Source organism: Nelumbo lutea, chromosome 1 (assembly GCF_056320005.1).
Source record: "Nelumbo lutea isolate HS-2025 chromosome 1, American lotus-T2T, whole genome shotgun sequence".
Classification (NCBI taxonomy): Eukaryota; Viridiplantae; Streptophyta; class Magnoliopsida; order Proteales; family Nelumbonaceae; genus Nelumbo; species Nelumbo lutea.
The window spans coordinates 97,701,209-97,723,244 of record NC_142684.1 but is presented as its reverse complement, the minus strand read 5'-3'; the positions used below and the strand labels follow the sequence as shown (position 1 = coordinate 97,723,244).

The 22,036-nt window shown below is 36.6% G+C and overlaps 1 protein-coding gene across 8 annotated transcripts in view; it reads left to right on the top strand.

Annotated features, from left to right (window-relative positions):
• Positions 1 to 2,593: 2,593 nt before the first annotated feature.
• Positions 2,594 to 22,036, top strand: part of LOC148876322 (protein GIGANTEA-like) — a 60,445-nt gene continuing 41,002 nt past the window's right edge. For 3 of the 8 annotated variants that reach the window (XM_088966577.1, XM_088966572.1, XM_088966580.1), the window contains exons 1-7: positions 2,594 to 2,779; positions 3,277 to 3,508; positions 13,556 to 13,627; positions 13,804 to 13,858; positions 13,962 to 14,104; positions 14,269 to 14,543; positions 16,171 to 16,229. In XM_088966577.1, the coding sequence (XP_088822703.1) occupies positions 3,422 to 3,508; positions 13,556 to 13,627; positions 13,804 to 13,858; positions 13,962 to 14,104; positions 14,269 to 14,543; positions 16,171 to 16,229 (691 nt within the window). In that variant the 5' untranslated portion in view covers positions 2,594 to 2,779; positions 3,277 to 3,421. Of the gene's footprint in view, positions 2,780 to 2,946; positions 3,509 to 13,555; positions 13,628 to 13,803; positions 13,859 to 13,961; positions 14,105 to 14,268; positions 14,544 to 16,170; positions 16,230 to 22,036 lie in introns of all 8 variants that reach the window. The other 5 variants (XM_088966578.1, XM_088966573.1, XM_088966574.1 and 2 more) reach the window with 4 other exon arrangements.

Here is a 22,036-nt window from a genome sequence, read left to right as displayed (position 1 = left end):
TTTTATTCAAGTGGTGGGTTGATAGTTCAACCTTTTAGGTCAAATGGGTCAACCTATGATGTCATAGTTAAATAATAAACATTCTAAAAAGATAGAGACACAAAAAATATTAAAAATATAGAAATTTTGCAAAAAACATTTGGGTGTATCCCTAATATTATGTATTTATTATATTAAACAAAAATGTATGTGATAAATAGAGATATTTTTATTAATGTTAGAAATAAAAAAAAGTAAACTAACTTGAAAGGAAAACTGCTTTTACATCTAATTTGTGGTCAATGGTCTAGAGGGATGCAAATTGATTGGGTTTAACTTGAGCCCAAACCTACCCAACTTGTAATTTTAGATAGGCTGCCTTGGATTTTCGACTCCCAAGATAAACTTAGGCCTAAACTCCAATGTTTGGGCATTTCTATTTTTCATGTTGGGCTTAAGCCTAACAGATAGATATTTGCATACATATATGCATATATAGAATACATTTATCTCAAATTTTGCCATGAGGCTAATTGACAAACCCAAGTCTGAACCCAACCCAAATAATGTATCAAATTTAGTGTGAGCTGGGCCCAAGTTGGACACATCAGAGGTAGGGTTGGGCTTGGGTTGAGCTTAAACTCGACTCAACCTACTTGACTTGCACAATAACAATCTAATCTTTTGGGTAAAATTGGTCAACCAATGATTTAATAATTAAATAATAAAAATTACAAAATATATAAAAATACAAAAATTACAAAATACATATTTAAGATGTTATAAATTTAACATATTAAATAAATATATTTTTGATAAACAAGCATTATTTTTAGAATTAATCATGGAAATGGAAAAGAAAATTTAAAGTTGCCCAAAAATGGGGTTACTTTTTCTTTCATATAACATATGATGTCATAATTATATAATAAAAAGTCAAAAAATAGATAGAGATAAAAAATTATAGAAAACACATAAAATTGTCTATAAAATTTGTGCACATGTCTAATATTATATATTTATCATATCAAACAAAAACAAATATGATAAATAAAAAGCAATGAAAATGAAATACAAAATTTTAATCCACTAGCACATTATACTTTTGGTTATATCTTTTTTAATGAATTATGCTAAGGATATTGAAATTGTTACTGTTATCTAAAATTGCCATGTGCACATATTTACTAGTGAAATAAAAATCATCAAACACTATACAAAATTGACAAAGTTGTCAAACTCTTTTTTATCCGGTACTCATACTTACAAGTTATTTGGTTTCAATAAAGAAGTTGTATATGATGAAAAATGTTCATTTAAAAGTTAAAAAATCATTTTATATTGATAATATATTAGAACATATATAAATTAAGTAAGAGATTGGTTTATCTAGGTAAATAAAGGTTATGAACATAAAACAAGAAAAATTCAAAAACATAGAATCCATATGAAAGTCTAAAGCAAATATTATATTTGTAATAAAGAAGTAAATATATAAGTTAGCCATGGAAGAAATGAATTTTAGCTTAAATATTATTTACTTGAATTAAAAACAGTTATAAACATAAAACAAAATGCAAAAATGAAATTTTAACAAACATAAATAAGAAGTAAAATATGTTGATGATCAATGAATGAGCCTTAAGAGCTATTTCCAAAATTAAAAAAGAAAATATATAAATTGACCATATAAAAGAGAGAAATTATTGGCCGTCCACTTCACCTCTTTTATTAATTCCCCCACGTCCCCTATAAACATCCTCCTCCGAATTGAAATTCTTCCCCCGCCCCGCTCTTCCCTTGACACTGACCCACACCGACCCGAACTGTACGATCACATTAATAATTCCGCGGTGACTTTGAAATCAAATTACCCTAATTATATTAATGAATATAAAAAATTACAGGACACCTTAACTAAATCCAAGTCATTAGATTAACACTCTTGTCTGTAATTGTAAATATCTGCTGTCCTTTACGGGAGCGATGCACCATTAATAAATTAATGTGTTCAATCATCAATGGCCTAAAAATTATTTTAATTTCGGACCTGACAGGATCGCCTGATTGGGTTGAACCCAGATCCGAATATGCTCGGTCCATTTGGTGTCCGTTTAGTGTCACATGAACCGAGAACCCTGGAACATTATAAAGCTGTATTTGGTAAAATTCCAAAAAAGTAAAAAAGGTTTACATTGGCTGTTGAAACACTGACAGAATGCATATTACTAAACTACCCTCCAGTACCGTATCTAATTACCGGAATTATCTCATTCACGTTTCCACTTTGGTGGCTCCTGATTCACCGTAGAGTCCACCAAAAATATCTCAGCAGAAAACTAGTTTACTATTCAGAGGCATCATAATATCTCACTATTTTATTGCGTAAAACATGACAAGGTTATTATCGTCCTTTCATCAATCACTCGAATTGGTTGACAGTTTCTCACCCGAATTTTTTTTTGTTATTTTATGCTGTATGTGGATGGATGTTGGGCATGTATGCATGGGAAAAGACATGCATGTGGATGATATGTGAGATCTGAAGCCATGTACATCATTGGAGGTCGATGAAAATATCAACGCCACGTAGGCAGCGATGCATTGGCCGAATGTGCCAGCTTGGGTTACTTAGAAGTCGCGAAAAGATTTTCCCCTCTCATTCCATAATTCTCTGAAAAAAGAATCATTTTTTTTCGTTACCAGAAGCTCAGAGAGAGAAGAAGAGATAGAAAGCGAAAGTAGAGCAACGGAGAGCAGAGCTTAGAATTCTTCCATACGTTCTCAGAACCAAAAGCATGTAAGCCGTTTCTTATGTTTTTAGATTGTTTTTTTTTGTGGGATTTTTTTGACGGAAATATCTTGGGATTTTTGATTTTTTTGTTCTGGTTCGAGTGTTGTTAGTCGAAATATTCTTCCGTTATTCTTTTTCTGTGTTTTTCTTAGTAAGAGTTTGATTGGTTCTAGTTGAAGGGGAGTCTTTTGGATTGTTGAAGGAAAAATGTGACTGCTTCTTGCGGGCTTTTGAAGTGGAGATGGGAACCCGGTGATGGAAATCATTTTTTCATTATTTTATATTTCGTTGATTTTTTGTATGTTCCAGTGATTTTGGTTTCTCGGCGGCTTTTGATTCTGCAGAGAATCGAGAGGGAATTACCTGTCTTGATAATTTTAAATGGGTTGAATTTTTTTGAGGTGTAATTTGATTCTTTTTGTGGTGGTGGAGTTATGAACACAATGGAGACAAGAAATGTGGATTTATGGAAGGACTAATTAGCAGAAGTTGTTCTTCTGTAGTTTTGAATTTAGATCCATACTCCGTTGTAGACAATTCTGTCGGAGAGGTGGACTGGTGGTGTGATGCTCTGCTTTGAGTTCCAAAATACGGATTTCTTATTATTGGCTGGATACGCGTAGATTGGTTAAATTGGAAGTGAATCACATGGCTAGTTCAAGTGAAAGGTGGATCGATGGTCTCCAATTCTCCTCGTTGTTTTGGCCTCCACCACAAGATGTTCAGCAGCGGCAGGTACATTAAACTGCATGAGTTTTATTAATTATTAATGTTATTCTCTTAGCATGTGTCGGATGCTCTCTTTTTCTCTCATACCTGTTGTAGCTTTTATCAAGTATTCTGTTTTTCTGTCATATTTATTGTAGCTTTGATTGGTTAAATGCGAAGTTTGGAACAAATGAAATAGGTTACATGGAATACATGATAACAATATTTCTAGCATATGGTAGGAAAGAACATTCTGGTTGAACCGGAGTGTTCAACTTGGACAAGTGTTTTTATAAGATATACTTGAATGATAGGACTATATGTTTAGTAGTCTGAGAAGTGCTTAGTCTATCTTCCTGACCTATTTGTGAATTATCATTTTTTTAACTGTTTTTTTAGGATTATGAATGGTGGGGTAAATATTTCCTTATTTCTATCAGTCTTTTGGGTAGCAGGGAGTTTTCTCCTGATTGAATACAATTTATATTATTGATAAAAATATATTTCCTTGTTTCTTTCAATTTATCTGCATCCAAAATTTGTTCAAACTAAGTTTCTTTTTCTCTCTTTGTTATATATGAATGTGAGGATTATCATTGAAATGGGAGCAAGAGTTATTTTTGAAAGCTGAAGCAGGAGTTTCAATATTTCAAATTTAGAACCTTGGTTTTCCATTATCTACCAGTGCCTATTATAAGCATTGCCCAGTTATGCAACATTTGTGCCTATTGGCTCTTATTTGACCTAAAGGGCCTTAGCAGCATGTTTCCTGTACATAACAATAACCTTGTTTTGGACAAGGTAGAATTCAAATATAAACAGGATTTCTTTTTTGATAGAAAGTGACTATAAAATAAGGAATATAGAACAGGGAATTTACACACCAAAGAAGGAATATACAAAAAAACTGAAAAAAGAGCCTTCCAAACAGCAAGAATTTAGGGGCTGAGTTTAAGTCAGTCAGGAGTTGAATGGGCTTGCTGACTCTCTGGATAAACAGGGTGTAACAAGACAACAGTTGTTCTGGGCTGGTTTTTTATGGGGTTTGAGCAAAAGGAATAACTTTCCCATCGTGTTGTATTATTTACCTTTTTAATCCATTAATACAAATAATTTTCACTGATAAAAAATAAAAACAGCAAGAATTTAGAAGGCATACAATTTAAACTATACAGATTGTCTCTATACGCCCCTGTTTTAGCCAAATTATTAGCAATACTGTTAATTTGTTTGGGAATCCACCAAAAGTAAATGATAACATTGGACGCCAGATCCCTAGCTTCAGCAAGTAAATGGTCCATTCTCCAAGGTCCTCCATGTGGCAGGCCAATCTTGTTGATTGTGTTGGCTGAGTTCCCTTCTACCCCCATAAGCTCTAGGCCTAGCTGGCAAACAATTCTGAGGTCAAACAAGGCAGTTTTAACATTTACATTGATGCATCTGCCACCCCGATTGGGCCATTGCAATCCCAAATTAGCCCCCCTCCTTTCTACATATAAACAGGATTTTCATTCTATCTAATTCTAACCTTGGGTTTTACACATCTATTGGTGTCATTGATTGCCCATTTGCATGAGATTTATACCTATATGCCCTTGTTTTGTCTCAAAGGCCTTATTCACATTTTTCCTGTATTTACAGTATCTTGTTAAGAATTACCTCTAAAAGAATACCAGAGACAAGTGTGGCTTAAAGAGGGATTTACATGGTCACAGGAAATGCACAAATACATAAAAGAACCTCTACAGTCCATACGTAAAAGAAGAATTGGCCATGGTTCTGGCTTAACATGACATGGTTGTACTGTTCTGGCTTAACATTGACATGATTGTACTCTTAAATTTCTTAACCATCTATGATGAATAGAAAGTTTGTTTTATTGTTATTTGAGTTTTGGGAGAGAAGAAGAGAAGAAAGAAGGAAGAGAAGAGAAGGTTTTGTTAGAGAGATCCGACCCTCTCAAACACTTTGATTCCATAATGAAATAAGTATGAAAGTTACAAACTTACAATATTGCCCTTACAACTTTGGGTATGCTATAACATGATCATGTTACATGTAAAATACCTGGTATACCCATAGACTCCTAAATACACATCTTCCAACAGCTTTGTATGGAAGATAGTCATTTTACACACTCATTGGAGCTTACTCAGTTTTTGGGATCTTAGCCAAAGATATTCCTAGATAAGGATACAGAATTCATTGCCTTACTTGTATTAACTTCATTGATTTTGATGAACCCTCCTAGGGTGTTTCCAGTTTCTATGAATGTGGATTTACACCAAAAATTGAGAGGAATTTTAAAGATTCTCACTCACAAAATAGAAAAAATAGTGTGAGTCCTAATTGTACACCAGAAAAAGCTTGTGACCATTGAAGGTGTTGCATTTGTCATCCAAGATATCCAAAGCTTTAATTTTTGATGAAAAAATAAAATTAAATAAACAAGGAAAACTAATCTTTCACCTTTGGTTTGCATCAACATTGCTTGATCTTTTCTACATATGGTTTAACCTCTATGGGTTCTGCCAATGTCTTCAAACCACTATACCAGGATTTTATGCTAAAAAGCCTTCCTCTTTGCATTCCCCGCCTTGATTACCACCACTTGTCCTGGATAACCACTTCAGTTGAAGCCCTACCCTTCTCATCAACCCTAGACAAACAATATTCATGGAGAAGAATGTTGATTACTTATTGAATATGGATTGCATGGAATTAATAGCCCTTGGACCTAGAGAATTGGCCATGCTACATCTTGGTCCACCACCTACTTGAGTAGGAGAGACTTGTTGATCTGGTGAGCCTCACGTCATCTTTAGTCCCTTCAACTCTTCCATCTCTCTACTCTTCTCCTCACTGTCTCCATAGTTGTAACATCCTTCATCCTTTGACTCTAACTTCCTTATATTCTCTTCTTAGTTAACCTATTCTTCTTCCTCCCCACCCTCCCCCACATAGTCTCTACTGCAAAATGGATGCCATTTCTAGTGGAACTCCTGTGTTTTGTAGCCACAACATTACTTCCTCCCACCCCACTTAATGCTCTCATAACCTTAACTAATTTCCCCTCAATCATGGCTTCAATGGCCTCACCAATAGCTGTAACAACCAGATGTAGGCAACTATCTTGGTTTGCCTACCCAATATTAAAAGGCTAACTTGTTAATTATTTGGAATCTGAAGAGGGTATCAGTTGAAGCAGAGGATATCTTCGTATGAGCCTACCATGAATAGCTAAAAACGGGCATCAAGATTTAACGTCAAGGACATTGTTCATTGTGTTCCTCAAAAGGCCTCAATGCTTTAAGGGAAGGAATATGAAGTATATTACACTTGGCATATCTGTAGTTATTTCACTATGGAAAAGAAATAGAAGGGGCCTTTGATGGAGTTTTGTTCAATGGGTAAGGGTTTGGAGTAGGTCTGGGGTAGAAGAAACCTTCAACTTCTGGTTTTTAAGACAAAAGAGGAAAATCGGGTTTGACTGGAGAAGCAGATTTGAATGAATAAAGATTTATAAGGTTGATTAGGAGAAGGATATGTGTCTTTTAGAGAGGGACCACTCCATGAAACATGTGGGTGCTGAAAACTTAAATGAATTCTCAAGGAATATTAAGAGATGAATCAAAGCTTAAAAGACACTGGCCTTAACTTTTTTGAGAATCCAATCGCTTTGACACCTTTGGAAATATCTATTTTTCTGGAGCTAAGAGCTTCAACATGTGATGGACTCCTAGGTCTCAAACCCATTTAAGCACCTGTCCTCTGTTATAAATGAAAAAGAGAAGTTATTGGGGGAAGGGTCTAGGGATGATCATGAGCTGGGCCTGGGCCAGGTTTTTACAGGCAATAACAGATTTTAGGCTGTCTGGGCCCAGACTGGCCTGCACTACGGGCTTGATATTGTATGTCCAGGTCTGGTCCTTGGCTAGGTCATAAATGACCATTCCTAGAAGGATCTAAGAAATGCTAGGGATGTGTCGGTGTAAACTAAACACAGGGGTGTGAAGAGTGAAGATGGGTGCTTAAGTGTGGGTTATGACTGGCCTAATCTAGATCTGAAAGGAAGTGATAGATAATGTTCTTAGGCTATATCTTGGTCTCCAACAGTTCTATTACTGATATCAATGAAAATGGAAGGAGGTTCAAGTAGATAGTATTAGAAGATTCTAGAGAAAATGAATACTTCAAATTCTAGAAGATAGGGAAAAACCAGGATCAAACTTCCCATCATGGACAAGTGATTGTTTGAGCAAAATTGTTGCTAATGGATGGGAAGAAAATGTTAAAGCTTTAGTGTCTATATCCCTTGGGAAGAAATTTGAAAAGTTTGTTGTTAAAGGGAAAGGAAAAAGAGGGAAGAGACAGAAAGCAACGAACCACAACTAAGGGATGAGCGAGAGGGAGCTTGTAAGGTTTGAGGTCAGGTTCCTGGTAATTCCTTAGCTAAGGTCCCAGCGTATGGAAGATGCCTCAAATTGGATAGTTGGCATGGGGTGGCTATTGAACTTAGTGGGGCATCATTTGATTTGGGAATCTGGTTTCTCTCTTATTCCAAGTGTCTATGTTTGGACTCTTTTTGTATATCGGTGTATGGGACTCTTCTTCAGTTTTGGAGCTAAGGGTTAACTTTCCCTTGCCTCTATCTTTTTATCTATACATTTCATATAACTTTTTTTTTTTTGCTTTAATAAAATTCCTTTATCTATGATCTATCAGAAAGAATGATTTTATTAACATCTTGTACTTTTTTTGTCAATTTGAGTCCTTAGATTATTTCCTATCATTTCAACCTTCATTTTCTTTGGTCTTCCCCGTGCCATTTTAGATCCTTCCATTTGCACCAAGTAATTCCTCATCGCTGCAGTCATTTTTCATCTATGCACACGACAAGACCATCTTAGATGACTTTTCCTTGTCACCAATTAGGACTGCTCACAAATCTTTCCTAAAGCACTTGTTTCTAATTTTTTCCTTTTTAGTCTTGCCATTCATCCATCTGAGCATCCTCATCTCAGATACTTTCTCTTTGTGAACATGTTGTTCTTGAATGGCCATCACTCTGTTCATGAATGATCTTTCCAATGATTCCAAAAGGCAATTTGACAAGTTTTGATATAGAAAATTGAGTCTGAAAGTCAAGTGATGAGGTTGTGTATCATAAAATTCAGGATTTGATTCCACACTTTACAAATCTTCCACAACTTAATGGTTTCATGTCCTCATCTTGATCAGAAAGCTTATTTTGGCATCACCTAAAATTCAGATGGTATTTCTTTGGAGTGCCTCTCAATATTAATTGAATGTTCCATCGGTTGTTGTGATTGTTTTTAACCATTGTTCAATAGTATTCAATTATACACGATCTTCATGGAACTGTAGTGGTAAGTTCTAGATAGGGCTGTCAACAGGTCGGGTCTGGGTGATCCTAGTCCCAAACTGATTATTGATTGGAACAACATCACAGACCCAGAACCATCTTGGTTAATAATCGGGTCTGATCCAATAGACCCGATTATACTGAAAACTATATTTATTTATTTAAATAATAACTTAAAACTTAAATTTTGATAATATAACCTTAACGAAAATGATAGTAAAATACTAAATTATTTATATGTTAATAAATTAAACAATTTTCATTTATCAAAAAAATAAATTAAACATTTTTAACTAATATCATCTATCAAATTTATCATTTCAAACATAAAATATGATACAAGTTATGAGAAAATTAGGAAAACCTTATGTATATTTAATAGAATAACCAGTTCGGAACAGGCAAGAACCAGAACCGACCAATTTATTAATTGGGACAAAATCATGGAACCAGAATTGACATAATCGGTTTGGTTTGGGCAATCAGGCAGAAATGACCCATTGACAGCCCTAGTTCTAGACCAGCTACAACATTTTAGTCTTTGAGTATTTGAATAAATGAGTGAGATTCTTATCATGTTGATCTTTCTAATACCTTGACTTCTGTAGAAGTGGAAGTTAAAACTCTTGTTCAAGGTGTTGAATATCTTTACTAGTCCATCTTTGTGATAGTGAAAAATAATATTAATTGGGTCCAAGATAATTTTTTTTGATAGTAATTTTCATTAGATAATTAAAAAGATTACAGGCTTACCACCCACAAAAAAGGATGGAAAAAGAAAATCAAAAACTTACAAACATGCCCAAAACAAAGCTTCCCTAGTAACTCCTTGCTTAGCTAAAGTGTCAGCCATTCCATTTGCTGACCTTCTTACCCAATTAAAGTGCACCCCAATCTCCCTTTCTAAGCTAATAATCTCTCTTAGCGGCTGTCTAAGAGACCACACTCCCAGGTTTCCATTTTGCATCCACCCTATCACCAGCTTGGAGTCTCCTTCCACTTCTAATTGGGTCTAAGATATCCAAAAATACACTTCGGTATGGTAAATATGATTATGCAAATCTTTACAAGGAAGCCATACTAATTCGTCTTTAATGTAATGATCTCTATTCTTTAAGTATCTTACAAACATCTAAAATACCTGAGTTGAAAATTACACTTACAGTAATTCAGATAATGCAAGAAAAGAAGAAAAGAGAGAAAGAGAAAGAAGAAGAAAGAAGTTTCAACAATAGGTTGTGGAAGAAGAAAAGAAGGGAAGAGAGAAAAGAAGAATTCGAACCTCTCTCTCTAGCCCCATTTCATCACTTTTATTAATAATTCTAAGTTTGAGTACAGTTACTTGGATGCCCTTAATGGGGCGACCAACACCAAAGAAATAATTAAAGAAAACAAAAGAAGGCCGTAAGGCCCATAACTAAGAAACAACTTTTAAATACTGCTTAAAAGAAATAAAGAACACTAAGGCCCATTCGGCCCATTCTCACTACACTTCCCCTTTTTGTGTGGAGGCATAGCCAAGGAAGATACACTTCTGAGCCTTGGGGTCAAACTTGTGTCTTTTGGAATTGGGAATGTTGACATAACAAGTGCAACAAAAAACCCTCAGAGGAATAGAGAAAATGTCAACATCATGAAAGAGGACTCCAAAAAGAGATTTTATCCCAAGACTCAAGAAGGCATGCAATTAATAGGGTAGGTAGATGTTAAAACTGCATCGCCCTAAAACTCCACAAGAACATGGTAGCAAAAAGAATGCTCCTTGGAACTTCCACAATGTGTCTGTTTTTCTTCTCTTCTACTCCATTTTGTTGTGGAGTGCGGGCACAAGAACTCTAATGAATAACCCCAAACTTCTCAAGATAGGAGGTAAGGTCCTTCTCAAAATATTCCTTATCATTGTTTGATTGGAATATTTTGACGCGGGTATTACACTGAGTGAGTATGTGTTCATGGAACTGTTGCATAAGTTTAGGCACTTCAGCCCGAGAGCGCATAAGGTAAATCCAAGTATATCGTGAAAAATCATCAGAAAATAGGATGAAATATTTATACCCACCCATGCATGGTAAATGGTAAGGCCCCCACACATCAGAGTGAACAATATTAAAAGGAATAGTTGATCTTTTATTACTTGAAGTATAAGTGCTTTTACAATGCTTTGAGAACTCACAAGACTTGAAGTATAAGTCCTTTAAATAACTCTGGAAGCAACTGACTCAATGAAGAAAAGGACAAATGACCCAAACGACTATGACATAACATAATACGGCTAGTGAACTCTGAAACAAATGCGGTTCTCTTAGGTTGTACTTGGCTCTGCTTAGACATGTCTAACAGATACCCATTCGCCTCATGGCCACTCCCTATCACTTTCTGAGATTCCATGTCCTGAAAAACACAATATAAAGGAAAAAAAAAGGTTACACTGCAATTCAAGGATTTAGTCAAATTACTAACTGAAAGGAAATTAGTATTAAGTTTAGGTACATGAAAAATAGATGATAAGGTCAGGGCATTAAAGGTCTTCTCCCTTTCCCATGATAGGGGCTAGGAAGCCATCAACAAGGGATATCTTATCTCGACTAGAAAGAAGTTGGTAAGAGGTGAATAACTGTAAAACACTGGCCATATTGTTAGAAGCATCAGAACCAATTATCCAAGGGATTTTATGAATACCTGAGATAGAAGCATGATGTGTAGTGGCACAAATGCCTGAGTGAGCATATAAAGAGGAAGGAATAATCTCTGAAGGAGCTGTAGCAGTGGACTCCAAGTGACTGATGATTCGGCCATACTTCTCATATTCAGCCTTAGTAGCTGCAAGTTGTTCTCCCACAAACTTCTCTCCACCTTGTCCTTGTTCACCTTGTGAAGAGGTGGCTACATTTGCATTTCCACCTTTTTCCACTTTCAACCCTTTTTCCACCATTTTCTTTCTTGAATCTGGCAGAAACGAGCCCTGGATGCAGCTTCCAACATGTGTCTTTAGTGTGTTTAGGCTTCTTGCAGTATTCACAGATAACATCTTTCTTCCCAGTGCTAACCTTTGGCTTCATCCTAGCATTAGCATAGTGATCAACCTGCGGCTCAACAGACTGAACCTGTCTTCTGCTCTCCTCACTGCTCACCATAGCATATGCTTGAGACAAAGTCACCTCATTCTTTGCTAAAACATTTTTCCTCACAATATCATACTCTGAGTTGAGTCTGGTGAGGAACTCAAAGACACGATTTCTCACCACTAATCTCCTATATGTTTCTGCATCCTTTGTGCAATCCCAAACAATAGTCTCCATTAGATCAATCTCTTGCTAAAAAGATTTCAGCATAGAGAAGTAGACTGCTAAGGGCTTCCATCCACAGGTAATGTTAACTAATGTGTGGTTGCATAGAATTCACTAACCAACCCACTACTATGTAATTTTCTTGCATCCACCTTTCATAGGTATGATCATCCTCCTCCAATTTCTTCTTGCTCTTGGTAATATAACCCAATTTTCCTCTTCTACGCACATGTATCTTAATATATTGAGACCAAGCTAAATAGTTGGTCCCATCTAGCTTCACAGTAGTCACAGCCCCAAAGAAATTCTCCACTGGCCCCCCCATGTCCAAACCCATAATCTATGGAATATTTGGTCTCTCCTCTAGTTTGCTCCATTGAGCAAATGGATGCAAACGAAAATCAAATTAGGGCTTTACTAGGCTAGATTTAATGTTCTAAGTAAAGAACAACCTTTCAACCCCCCAAAATTAGGGCTTTACTAGGCTAGATTTACTAGGCTAGATTTAATGTTCCAAAATTCAATCCAACCAAACCGCCCCTAATAGAAATCAAAAGGCTTACCTCTGATCCCAAAGCACCTATTTCAAATTGTCTCTACGACCTATAACAAGGTTCCTCCAGTTATCTAGGGTTTTCAGGAAAAATCTCCAAGAACCTGCCCTGGGCTTCAACTAAGGATGAAAAACCTCCACAAAACTCTCCAAAACCCTTCCCAACTCGGTTGCATAACTAGTTGATTGATCAACCGATCAGTTCTCCATACACACTATGTATGGGTAAAGAAAGGAGAAAAAAGTCGAAAGTGAGAACCTACTTTGATACCAAGTTGAAAATTACACTTACAGTAATTCAGATAATTCAAAAAAAGAAGAAAAGAGAGAAAGAGAAAGAAGAAGAAAGAAGTTTCAGCAATAAGTTGTGGAAGAAGAAAAGAAGGGAAGAGAGAAAAGAAGAATTCGAACCTCTCTCTCTAGCCCCCTTTTATCACTTTTATTAATTCTAAGTCTGAGTACAATTACTTGGATGCCCTTAATGGGGCAGCCAGCACTAAAGAAATAATTAAAGAAAATAAAAGAAGGCCCATAAGGCCCATAACTAAGAAACATAACTTTTAAATACTACTTAAAAGAAATAAAGAACACAAGGCCCATTCGGCCCATTTTCACTACAACCTGTAATTTTATCATACTGTCAATTGAAATCTCATATTAGAACTTTGAATTGACATCAATTGTTGACTTTTCTTCTCACTTTTACTTTGATGAAAATGATCCTTTTTATTTATTTTTAAGTATTTGCTGAGCTTCCAATATTTTGTATAGAGTTAAGTACTTTTTCCTAATTCCTCCTTATTATCCATGTTTCTGTTATTATTGACAAACTTGTACTTTTCATTTAGGCTCAAATAAATGCCTATGTTGAATATTTTGGTCAGTTCACTTCAGAAAGGTTTCCTGATGATATTGGTGAGGTATGCTGTAATTTTTTTCCATCTTTCACTTAGTTTTAGCTACTCAATAATTTACCAATTACCTTAATCATAATGACTACAAAAATGAATATGTAAAAAAAAAGTTATTTGACAAATTTTTCGTAGCATAATTTGTTACTTATATCATTTTTTCCTTTTCCTTTTTCCCTTTACAGCTTATCCGGAGTCGCTATCCATCAAAAGACAAACGACTTTTTGATGAAGTATTGGGTATTGGAATATTATTTCAGAAGATAATTGTACCTAAATATTTTACTTTCCAATTATTGTTTGAAGCAGTACACTAACCAGTCACATTTGCTTATATCTCCAGCAATGTTTGTCCTTCATCATCCAGAACATGGGCATGCTGTTCTTCTTCCAATTATATCATGCATAATTGATGGTACATTGGTGTATGATAAGAGCAGTCCTCCATTTAGTTCTTTCATTTGTTTAGTCTGCCCAAGCAGTGAGGTATGGAACAACCAAAAAATATAATTTTGCAGTACTTATCAAGCTTTGATATTATTCTTTGCATTTTATTCCTATCACTTCTATTGCTGAATCTTTGTTCTTTCTGAGTAAAAAATATAGAGTTCGCTAAAGAGCCATAACATCTTACACATTTTAATTTACAGAATGAATATTCTGAGCAATGGGCTCTGGCATGTGGAGAAATTTTACGGGTATTAACTCACTACAATCGTCCAATTTACAAGGCTGAACACCAGAATAATGAAGCTGATAGAAGCAGTAGTGGCAGTCATGCTACGACAAGTAACTCTACAGAGGGGGAATCCTGTCATTCAGCTCTGTCAAAGCAAGAGAAAAAACCTTCACGGCCATTGTCTCCCTGGATTGCTGATATATTGCTTGCTGCACCTTTGGGTATTAGAAGTGATTATTTTCGTTGGTAGGTGGACCTTTTTTTCTTTCTCCTTTTCTCCATTTGTTTTTATTTTAATGTGGTATGGCTGTATTTTGCTTGAAAGGTCATCAAACACTGCTTGTAGGACTGTAATGCTTGTTAAATATTTCACCTTTAGAATATTTTGAATGCTTGATCTTTGGTTAGAACACTTAACTTTATTTATATGTTTGTTTCGGGGATAGTTTAATAGGTGCATGATAGTATTATAGTTTAAATCACATATGAGTAATTGAATGGTCAGCCAGCCCTAGCAGTTTTGGTTTCTTTCTCAATCTTCTCTCCTTCCTTTCCTTTCTTTTCTACTCTTCTTCTTTTCTTGTTTGTTTACAGTATCATATTGCAACTTGGTATGAGAATGCACATCAATTTTCTTTTGATTGGTTTTTTCTCAGAAATTTAAACCTTTAAAGAGCCTTTATGGCTAGGGTCAGCAGCATATGTGTAATCTAACCTGTAGTCAGCTTTAACAAAGGTAAAAAGAGTGTAGAACAGAAGAAGAAAGGAAAGAGAAGAAAGAATGGTGGGTCCAAAAATCTTATCCCCACATGTGTCCGGTTCTTATTTATAGTAGGTACTAACATATCAAAAGATCGCAATGCCCTTTTAGGGTAGATGGACAGAACTACTCTGCCACTATTGTACACACTTATGTTTCCAACACTACCCTCAAGCTGGAGAAGTTATAACTTGGTCTGTAATCTTGCCATGGGTGTATATTCTCTCAATTGGTGGTTTCTTGAGCTGTAAAGGAGTCTTGTGAAGCATATCTAGATTCCATTGGGATAGATAAAGGAATCAAGGAAACATCTGGACTTCATTCATTGAGCTAGACTAAGAGAGTGAATCAGGATAATCAGGGCTCTGTATAACACCAATGGTGTACGGTGTACCAAATTCTGTATGTGAATTTTCTTGACTTTCATACTTTTAATCAGTATCCCTTATTGCATAAGCAGCGCCTTTGGGTCTTCCATCATGACTTTGTTTGTTGATGAGCAGGTCTTCCATCATGAATTAATCCAAGTTCTTTATTTTCAGATTCCAACCATGTTTACTACTCTTTGTTTTCCTTTTGTTTGTTTGTTGTTGGTATGTAATGAGTGAATTGCAATGTTTAGTCTACATTTTTTTTTTATTGTTAATATTTAATTTACAATATGACTTCAAACAATCTATTCTGTTAATAATCAAATCATTATTTTGAATAATAAGTACATAGAATAAAAGGATAAGAGAAACATGGAAAGGGGAAACAAAACAATGATGAGGTGGATATAGCATAAATTGAAAATCACAACCTTATGCTATACTTCAAATTCCATACAACTTGTAGTGTCCTCATGCCTGCAGATACAAGAGCTACTCTTGAAACTCAAGAACGTGAACAAACCCCTTTTCAAAGTATTGCTAAGATTTTAAATTATACTTAACTAGATAAAGTTAGAAATATGTGCTCAACAAGAAATTCTTTTGGCTATTAACTTTTTCCTTTCTTATATTTTTTTCTTTCTCTTCCTTTGTGATTCTCTAATAATGGATTCAAGTAATAGATAGTTTGATGGTAAGTACTCTTACTTGTCAATCTCATCAATCTTTTGTTCATTAATAGGTGCGGTGGGGTCATGGGTAAATATTCAGCTGGTGGAGAACTTAAACCACCTACTACTGGTCAGTGAACTAATATGATTCATGTCCTTGTTACATTTTAGATTACACTTAATTATGCTATTGTACCTTATTATTTCTCTAGCATTATTTTTATTTGCACTACCATTCAAGGGTATAATATTCAAATTGTTAGCACTTTATGACGTCCTAGATTTCATATGCAAGTATTTTTATCAGTAGCCTTTTGGGACCTTGATGTAAGCATATTTCTATATTTATAAGATGAGGTATACCGTATACATAAACCAATGGTCCATGGGAGTATCAAAGTGCTTCTCACCTGAGGTGAGCAAGCTTGACAATATTAAGGTGTATTTCTATATGTATGAAGTGAACTATGTACCTTTAATCTAAGAAAATAAATCAATGGTCCTAGTCCTTCATTTTAAAAGCATTTAGGAGATTTAACTGGTGTACACTTGAATATTCTACAAATAGAATACTGTAGAGAAACAGTATACTAGGTATTTTTTTATTTTATCTGTTTGGACCTTGTCATGGGCCTGTTAGTTGGCCCTACATTAGTTACTATTATATTCTGTTAAGTAGTGTCTTAGTCAGCAGGGTATAGCAGTCTTTGTAATTTACTTTATGATATAAACATATAAATATAAAATCTGGGTGGCAGAATAGAGAGAACTGCTCCCTTCTTTTCGATCTTCTTCTCTTCCTCTCCTCTCTTCTGTTTTTTCCCTTTCTTTCTGTGTTTTCTTGCAGAAAGTTGAACCTGAGTACAGGGCGAAGGTGATCAACATCATTAGCCTTCTTGGTATCAGAGCAAGGTGTAAGACCTGCTAGGGTTCTCATGTAGTCTTGTTCCAGCTGGCTACATGAAGATAGACTAGGGCTGGATTTTTCAGTCAGATTTACCTGATTCTTAGAGGTTTGTTGGAGGAGTTTGTGCTGCCCAAGATCTGGAAATCATTCTTTTCTGAGATCAGCAGCTAGAAGAAGGAGATTGGGCTCTCCTGGAAGGTGTGGTTGTTTTTTCTTTGGTTATTTCTAGGGCTGGTTCCAGTTTTTAATGAAAAAGAAGGTGTGGCTTAACTTTCTTGATTATCTCTAGGATCTTGGTATGAAAAATATCAGTTTTTTAAGTGCTGCAGAAATTTTCCCTTGACAATCTCTAGAGGTAGGGGCAGACTTTACTGAAAACATATCTGGTTTAGGGTTCTGGGTATTTCAGAACTGTTTCTTTGTGCTGGATTGATATAACCTACTGAGAACAGATCATCTCTAGGGTTCTAGGCATCCCAAAACTGTTTTTTGTTGGGCTGAACTGCTATACAGACTCTTTTTCAGCCTCTTTTTGAATATCTGTGAATCTTGGTGGTGTGGTTAGCATGGAGGCAGTTGGGAAGGAACCAAAATCATTTGGGGAAGTATCTATGGGGTCTGGAAGCATGTCAGACAACACTTTTCAGATCACTACTGTTAAGTTTGATGGGACAAATTACATAGAATGGGCCCAATCAGCCATGATGGCCAGAGGAGGAAGGGGAAACTGGGATATGTAACTGGAGACACAAAACTATCTAGTGGTGACTTGGCTGTGCAACTCTATGCAGCCTCACATCAGTAGAAATTACCTATGGGTGAAAATTGCTAAGGAAATTTGGAAGAATATGAAGGAAACCTACTCACAACCCCTGAATGTTGCTAGGGCCTATGAGTTGAAAAATGAGGTGAATAACCTTAAACAGGGGGAGAAACCTGTATTTGTATATTTCTCCACTCTGAAATCTCTGTGGCATGAGATTGATCACTTGGAGACCATTGAATGGGAAAACCAAAAGGATGAAACAACATATAGGAAGCTTATTGAAACAAATAGAGTGTTTTAATTCCTTATTGGACTGGATTCAGAATATGACATTGTGAGGCAGCAGTTACTTAGTAGGGATGGTGTCACTTTGTCTCAGGCCTATTCACTAGTACATAGTGAAACCGAAGCCTATTGGTAATAAGGAGAAAGAAATAAAGAGGGAAGACGAGGGGGATGGTTTGTGATTATTGTAAGAAGCCAAAGCACACTAGGGACACCTGTTGGAAGCTGTTTCCCCATCTTATCCTAGCAAAACTTAGGAATAAGAAGGGTAGTGCCAATGCAGTTGTTACTTCTGATGGTGCATCTTCCTCTATTACAAAATCTACATCCCTAGATGCCTTAATTGTAGTCAAAGCCGCCTTAACTCAATTAGAGTGTGAAGTTGGAGCCTTAGGATCAGCCGAGTCATCTGAATCAGCTACTACTACTACTACTCCCACCTTAGCTTTTGCTCACTTAGGTACAAGTGCTACTGCCTATCATGCTTCAGCCCTAAGTAACTCTACCCCCATGTGGATTATTGATTCGGGAACTTCTAACAACATGACTAGTTTATCTTCTGTATTTTCTTCCTACTCATTATTTTCAGGTAGAGATAAGGTTTCTATTGCTGATGACTCCCTTGTACCTATATCTAGAAAGGGAGATATCAGAGTGTCTGATTCCATCTGTCTTTTGCTCTTCATGTCCCCAAACTCAGCACTAACTTGATTTCAGTGAGTGGCATTACTAAAAACCAGAATTGCTCAGTAACCTTCTTCCCTAATCATTGTGTCTTTTAGGATTTGGCGATAAGAAGGTGATTGGGACTGGCCATGAGGAGAATGGAATTTACTTGCTTGAGCATCCACCTAGGAAGAGGAAAGAGGTTGGAAAGCCTTTTGTGTCTCAGTTTGTGAGTCAGATTATGCTTTGGCATAATCAGTTGGGTCATTTGTCTTTTGGGTCTTTAAAGAGTCTTTTTCCTACTTTGTTTGAGTTAGTCCATGTGTCTAGTTTGAGGTGTGAGAGTTGTGAACTTGCAAAGCATTGTAGATCAACTTATTCCTTGAGTAGTAAAAGAAGCATTGTTCCTTTTGAATTTACACATACCGATGTTTGGGGACCATATCACATTATTGCAATGGGTGGGTATAGATATTTCCTTCTATTTGTGGATGATTGCTCCCATTTTTCTTGGGTTTATCTTATGTGTTCTCGATATGAGATACCCATTTTGGTCCATGCATTCCACCATATGGTTCTGACCCAATTTGGAATCAGAATAAAAAATCTTAGATCTGATAATGCCAAGGAGTATTTTGCAAAACCCTTGGCCTCATATCTCCTTGAGTATGGGGTTATTCATCAGAGTACTTGTCTTCATACACCCTAGCAGAATGGAGTAACTGAGAGCATCGTGCTGAATTCTAATGTTTCTATTCGTTTTTTTGGGGGATGCCATCCAAACTACTCTTAATCTTATTAACAGAGTTCCTTCACGGGTTTTAGACATGAAAGCTCCTTTTAACCTATTGTACCTCGATAAGGACGAATTCACCATTCCCCTTAAGACCTTTGGATGCACTTGTTTTGTTCAAATCCTTGGACCTCACCGTACCAAATTTCATCCTAAGGCAGCCAAGTGTATTTTTTTGGGTATGCACAAAATCAAAGGGGGTATTGTTGTTATGATCCTGTCACTAGGACTCAATTTGTGTCTATGGATGTTACTCTCTTTGAAGATGTCCCTTATTGTTCTAGGATTTCTTCTCAGGGGGAGTGGTGAGTAGGATGTTTTTGCTCAAGAAGTCCCTTTGCCTATTCCTGTCACTGAGGGGGAGAGTAGTGAGGGGGGCTGTCAGAAGTGCAAAGAGTTGAGGGTGTTTCACATACGATGGTGGAAGCAAGTTGGTTCCAATGATGAGCAGTCCAAGCCACTTCTAGTCACTTCTGAGGCTCAAGATTCAGGTATTACATCCTTTGATAACCACCCATAGATGATCTTGGCCTTCTTATTGCAGTACGCAAAGGGAAACGTCATTGCACCTCATCAACTGCCCATTGCATCTCTCAGTTTCTTTCTTATGACCACCTCTCACCATCATACAGGTCCTTTTTGGTGTCCATTGCTGCTGTACCCATGGAAAGGAGTAAGGAAGGTAGAGATGGGTGCACTTATCAAAAATGATACTTGGGAGCTAGTAGATCAACCAATAGGGAAGAAACTGGTTGGGTGCAGATGGATATTTACTAAGAAGTACAATGTAGATGGCTCAACTGAAAGATACTAAAAGTGTTCAGCCGAACAGAGAAGAGAAGAGAGAGAAAGGAGGAGGAGGAGGAGGAGAAAGTGTCGAACTAGTTAGTCTCTTCGTCTAACCTAGTTGACCATATACTTAGCATTTGAAAAAATAAGATACAAAAGATTGAAATGCCCCTGCATGTGAGGAGACATACAACCAACACAATACATAAAGGGGAAAGACTAAAATACCCTTCTCTAACTGACTCTAACACTCCCCCTTAAGCTAGAGAATATATATCATATAATCCCAGCTTGTTACATATGTATCTCACTCTCCCTGAACTCAACTCTTTTGTGAACATATCTCTACCCATTGATCATCTGTTCTCACATGCTCTATCTTTATCACACGATTGATGACCTTTCCCCTTACAAAGTGACAACCTACCTCTATGTATTTAGTTCTCTCATGGAAAACTAGGTTGGATGAGATGTGAATTGCAGCCTGATTGTCACAATATAGCTTCATGGGTTTGCTTATTGAGAACCCGATTTCCTGCAATAGATTCTTCAACCACACTAGTTCACATGCAGTGTGTGCCATGGCCTTGTATTCTGCTTCTACACTGCTTCTTACTACCACTGTCTGCTTCTTGCTCTTCCAAGTCACAAGATTTCCTCCGAGAAAGGTGCAATAACCTATGGTGGATCTTCTGTTTGATACAAATCCAACCCAGTCTGCTTCAGTGTATCCAACTATTTCAAGATTACCCCTTGGCTTATACAGTAACCCACGACCTGGAGCTCCTTTCAAATACCACACAATCCTAAGAACTTCATCCCAGTGAGGTACCCAAGGACTCTGCATAAACTGACTTACCATACTGACAGCAAATGAGATACTAGGCCTAGTGATAGTTAGATAATTTAGTTTTCCCACTAGCCTTCTATACCTTCCAGGATTATCAAACAATTCACTTGTGTCACTTCCCAACTTCACATTCATCTCCATGGGGGTTTCAGTTAGTTTAGCACCTAGTAGTCCTATTTCTTCCAACAAATCAAGTACATATTTCCACTGATAGAGGTTTGTGCCCTGCTTTGATCTAGAAACTTCTATACCTAGGAAATACTTCAACTTCCCAAGATCTTTTGTCTGAAAGTGATCTTGTAGGAAAGTCTTCAATCTGTCAATCCCAACTTTATCACTGCCAGTTATGACTATGTGATCCACATAAACTACTAGCAAGATCTTCCCGGCCACAGAGTCATAGCTAAATACTGAATGATCAACTTGACATTATCACATTCCAAACTCCTTCACCACCTCACTAAATTTTCCATACCAAGCACGGGGAGACTGTTTAAGCCCATAAATTGCCTTCTTGAGCTTACACACCTTACCATCCTCCCCCTGAGCAACAAACCCCGGTGGTTGCTCCATGTACACCTCCTCTAGAAGATCGCCATGAAGAAAGGCATTTTTAATATCAAGCTGAAATAGAGGCCAATCATGCATGACAGCTAGGGAAATTAACACACGGACGGAGCCAATCTTTGCAACTGGAGAGAAGGTTTCAACATAGTCTACACCATAAAGTTGAGAATACCCTTTTGCAACTAAACGGGCTTTCAGGTGTTCCACTCTTCCATCCGATAGATACTTAACAGCACACACCCATTTACAACCAACAACATGCTTACCTGGGGGGAGAGTGGTGAGTTCCCATGTCTGATTGTGATGAAGAACAG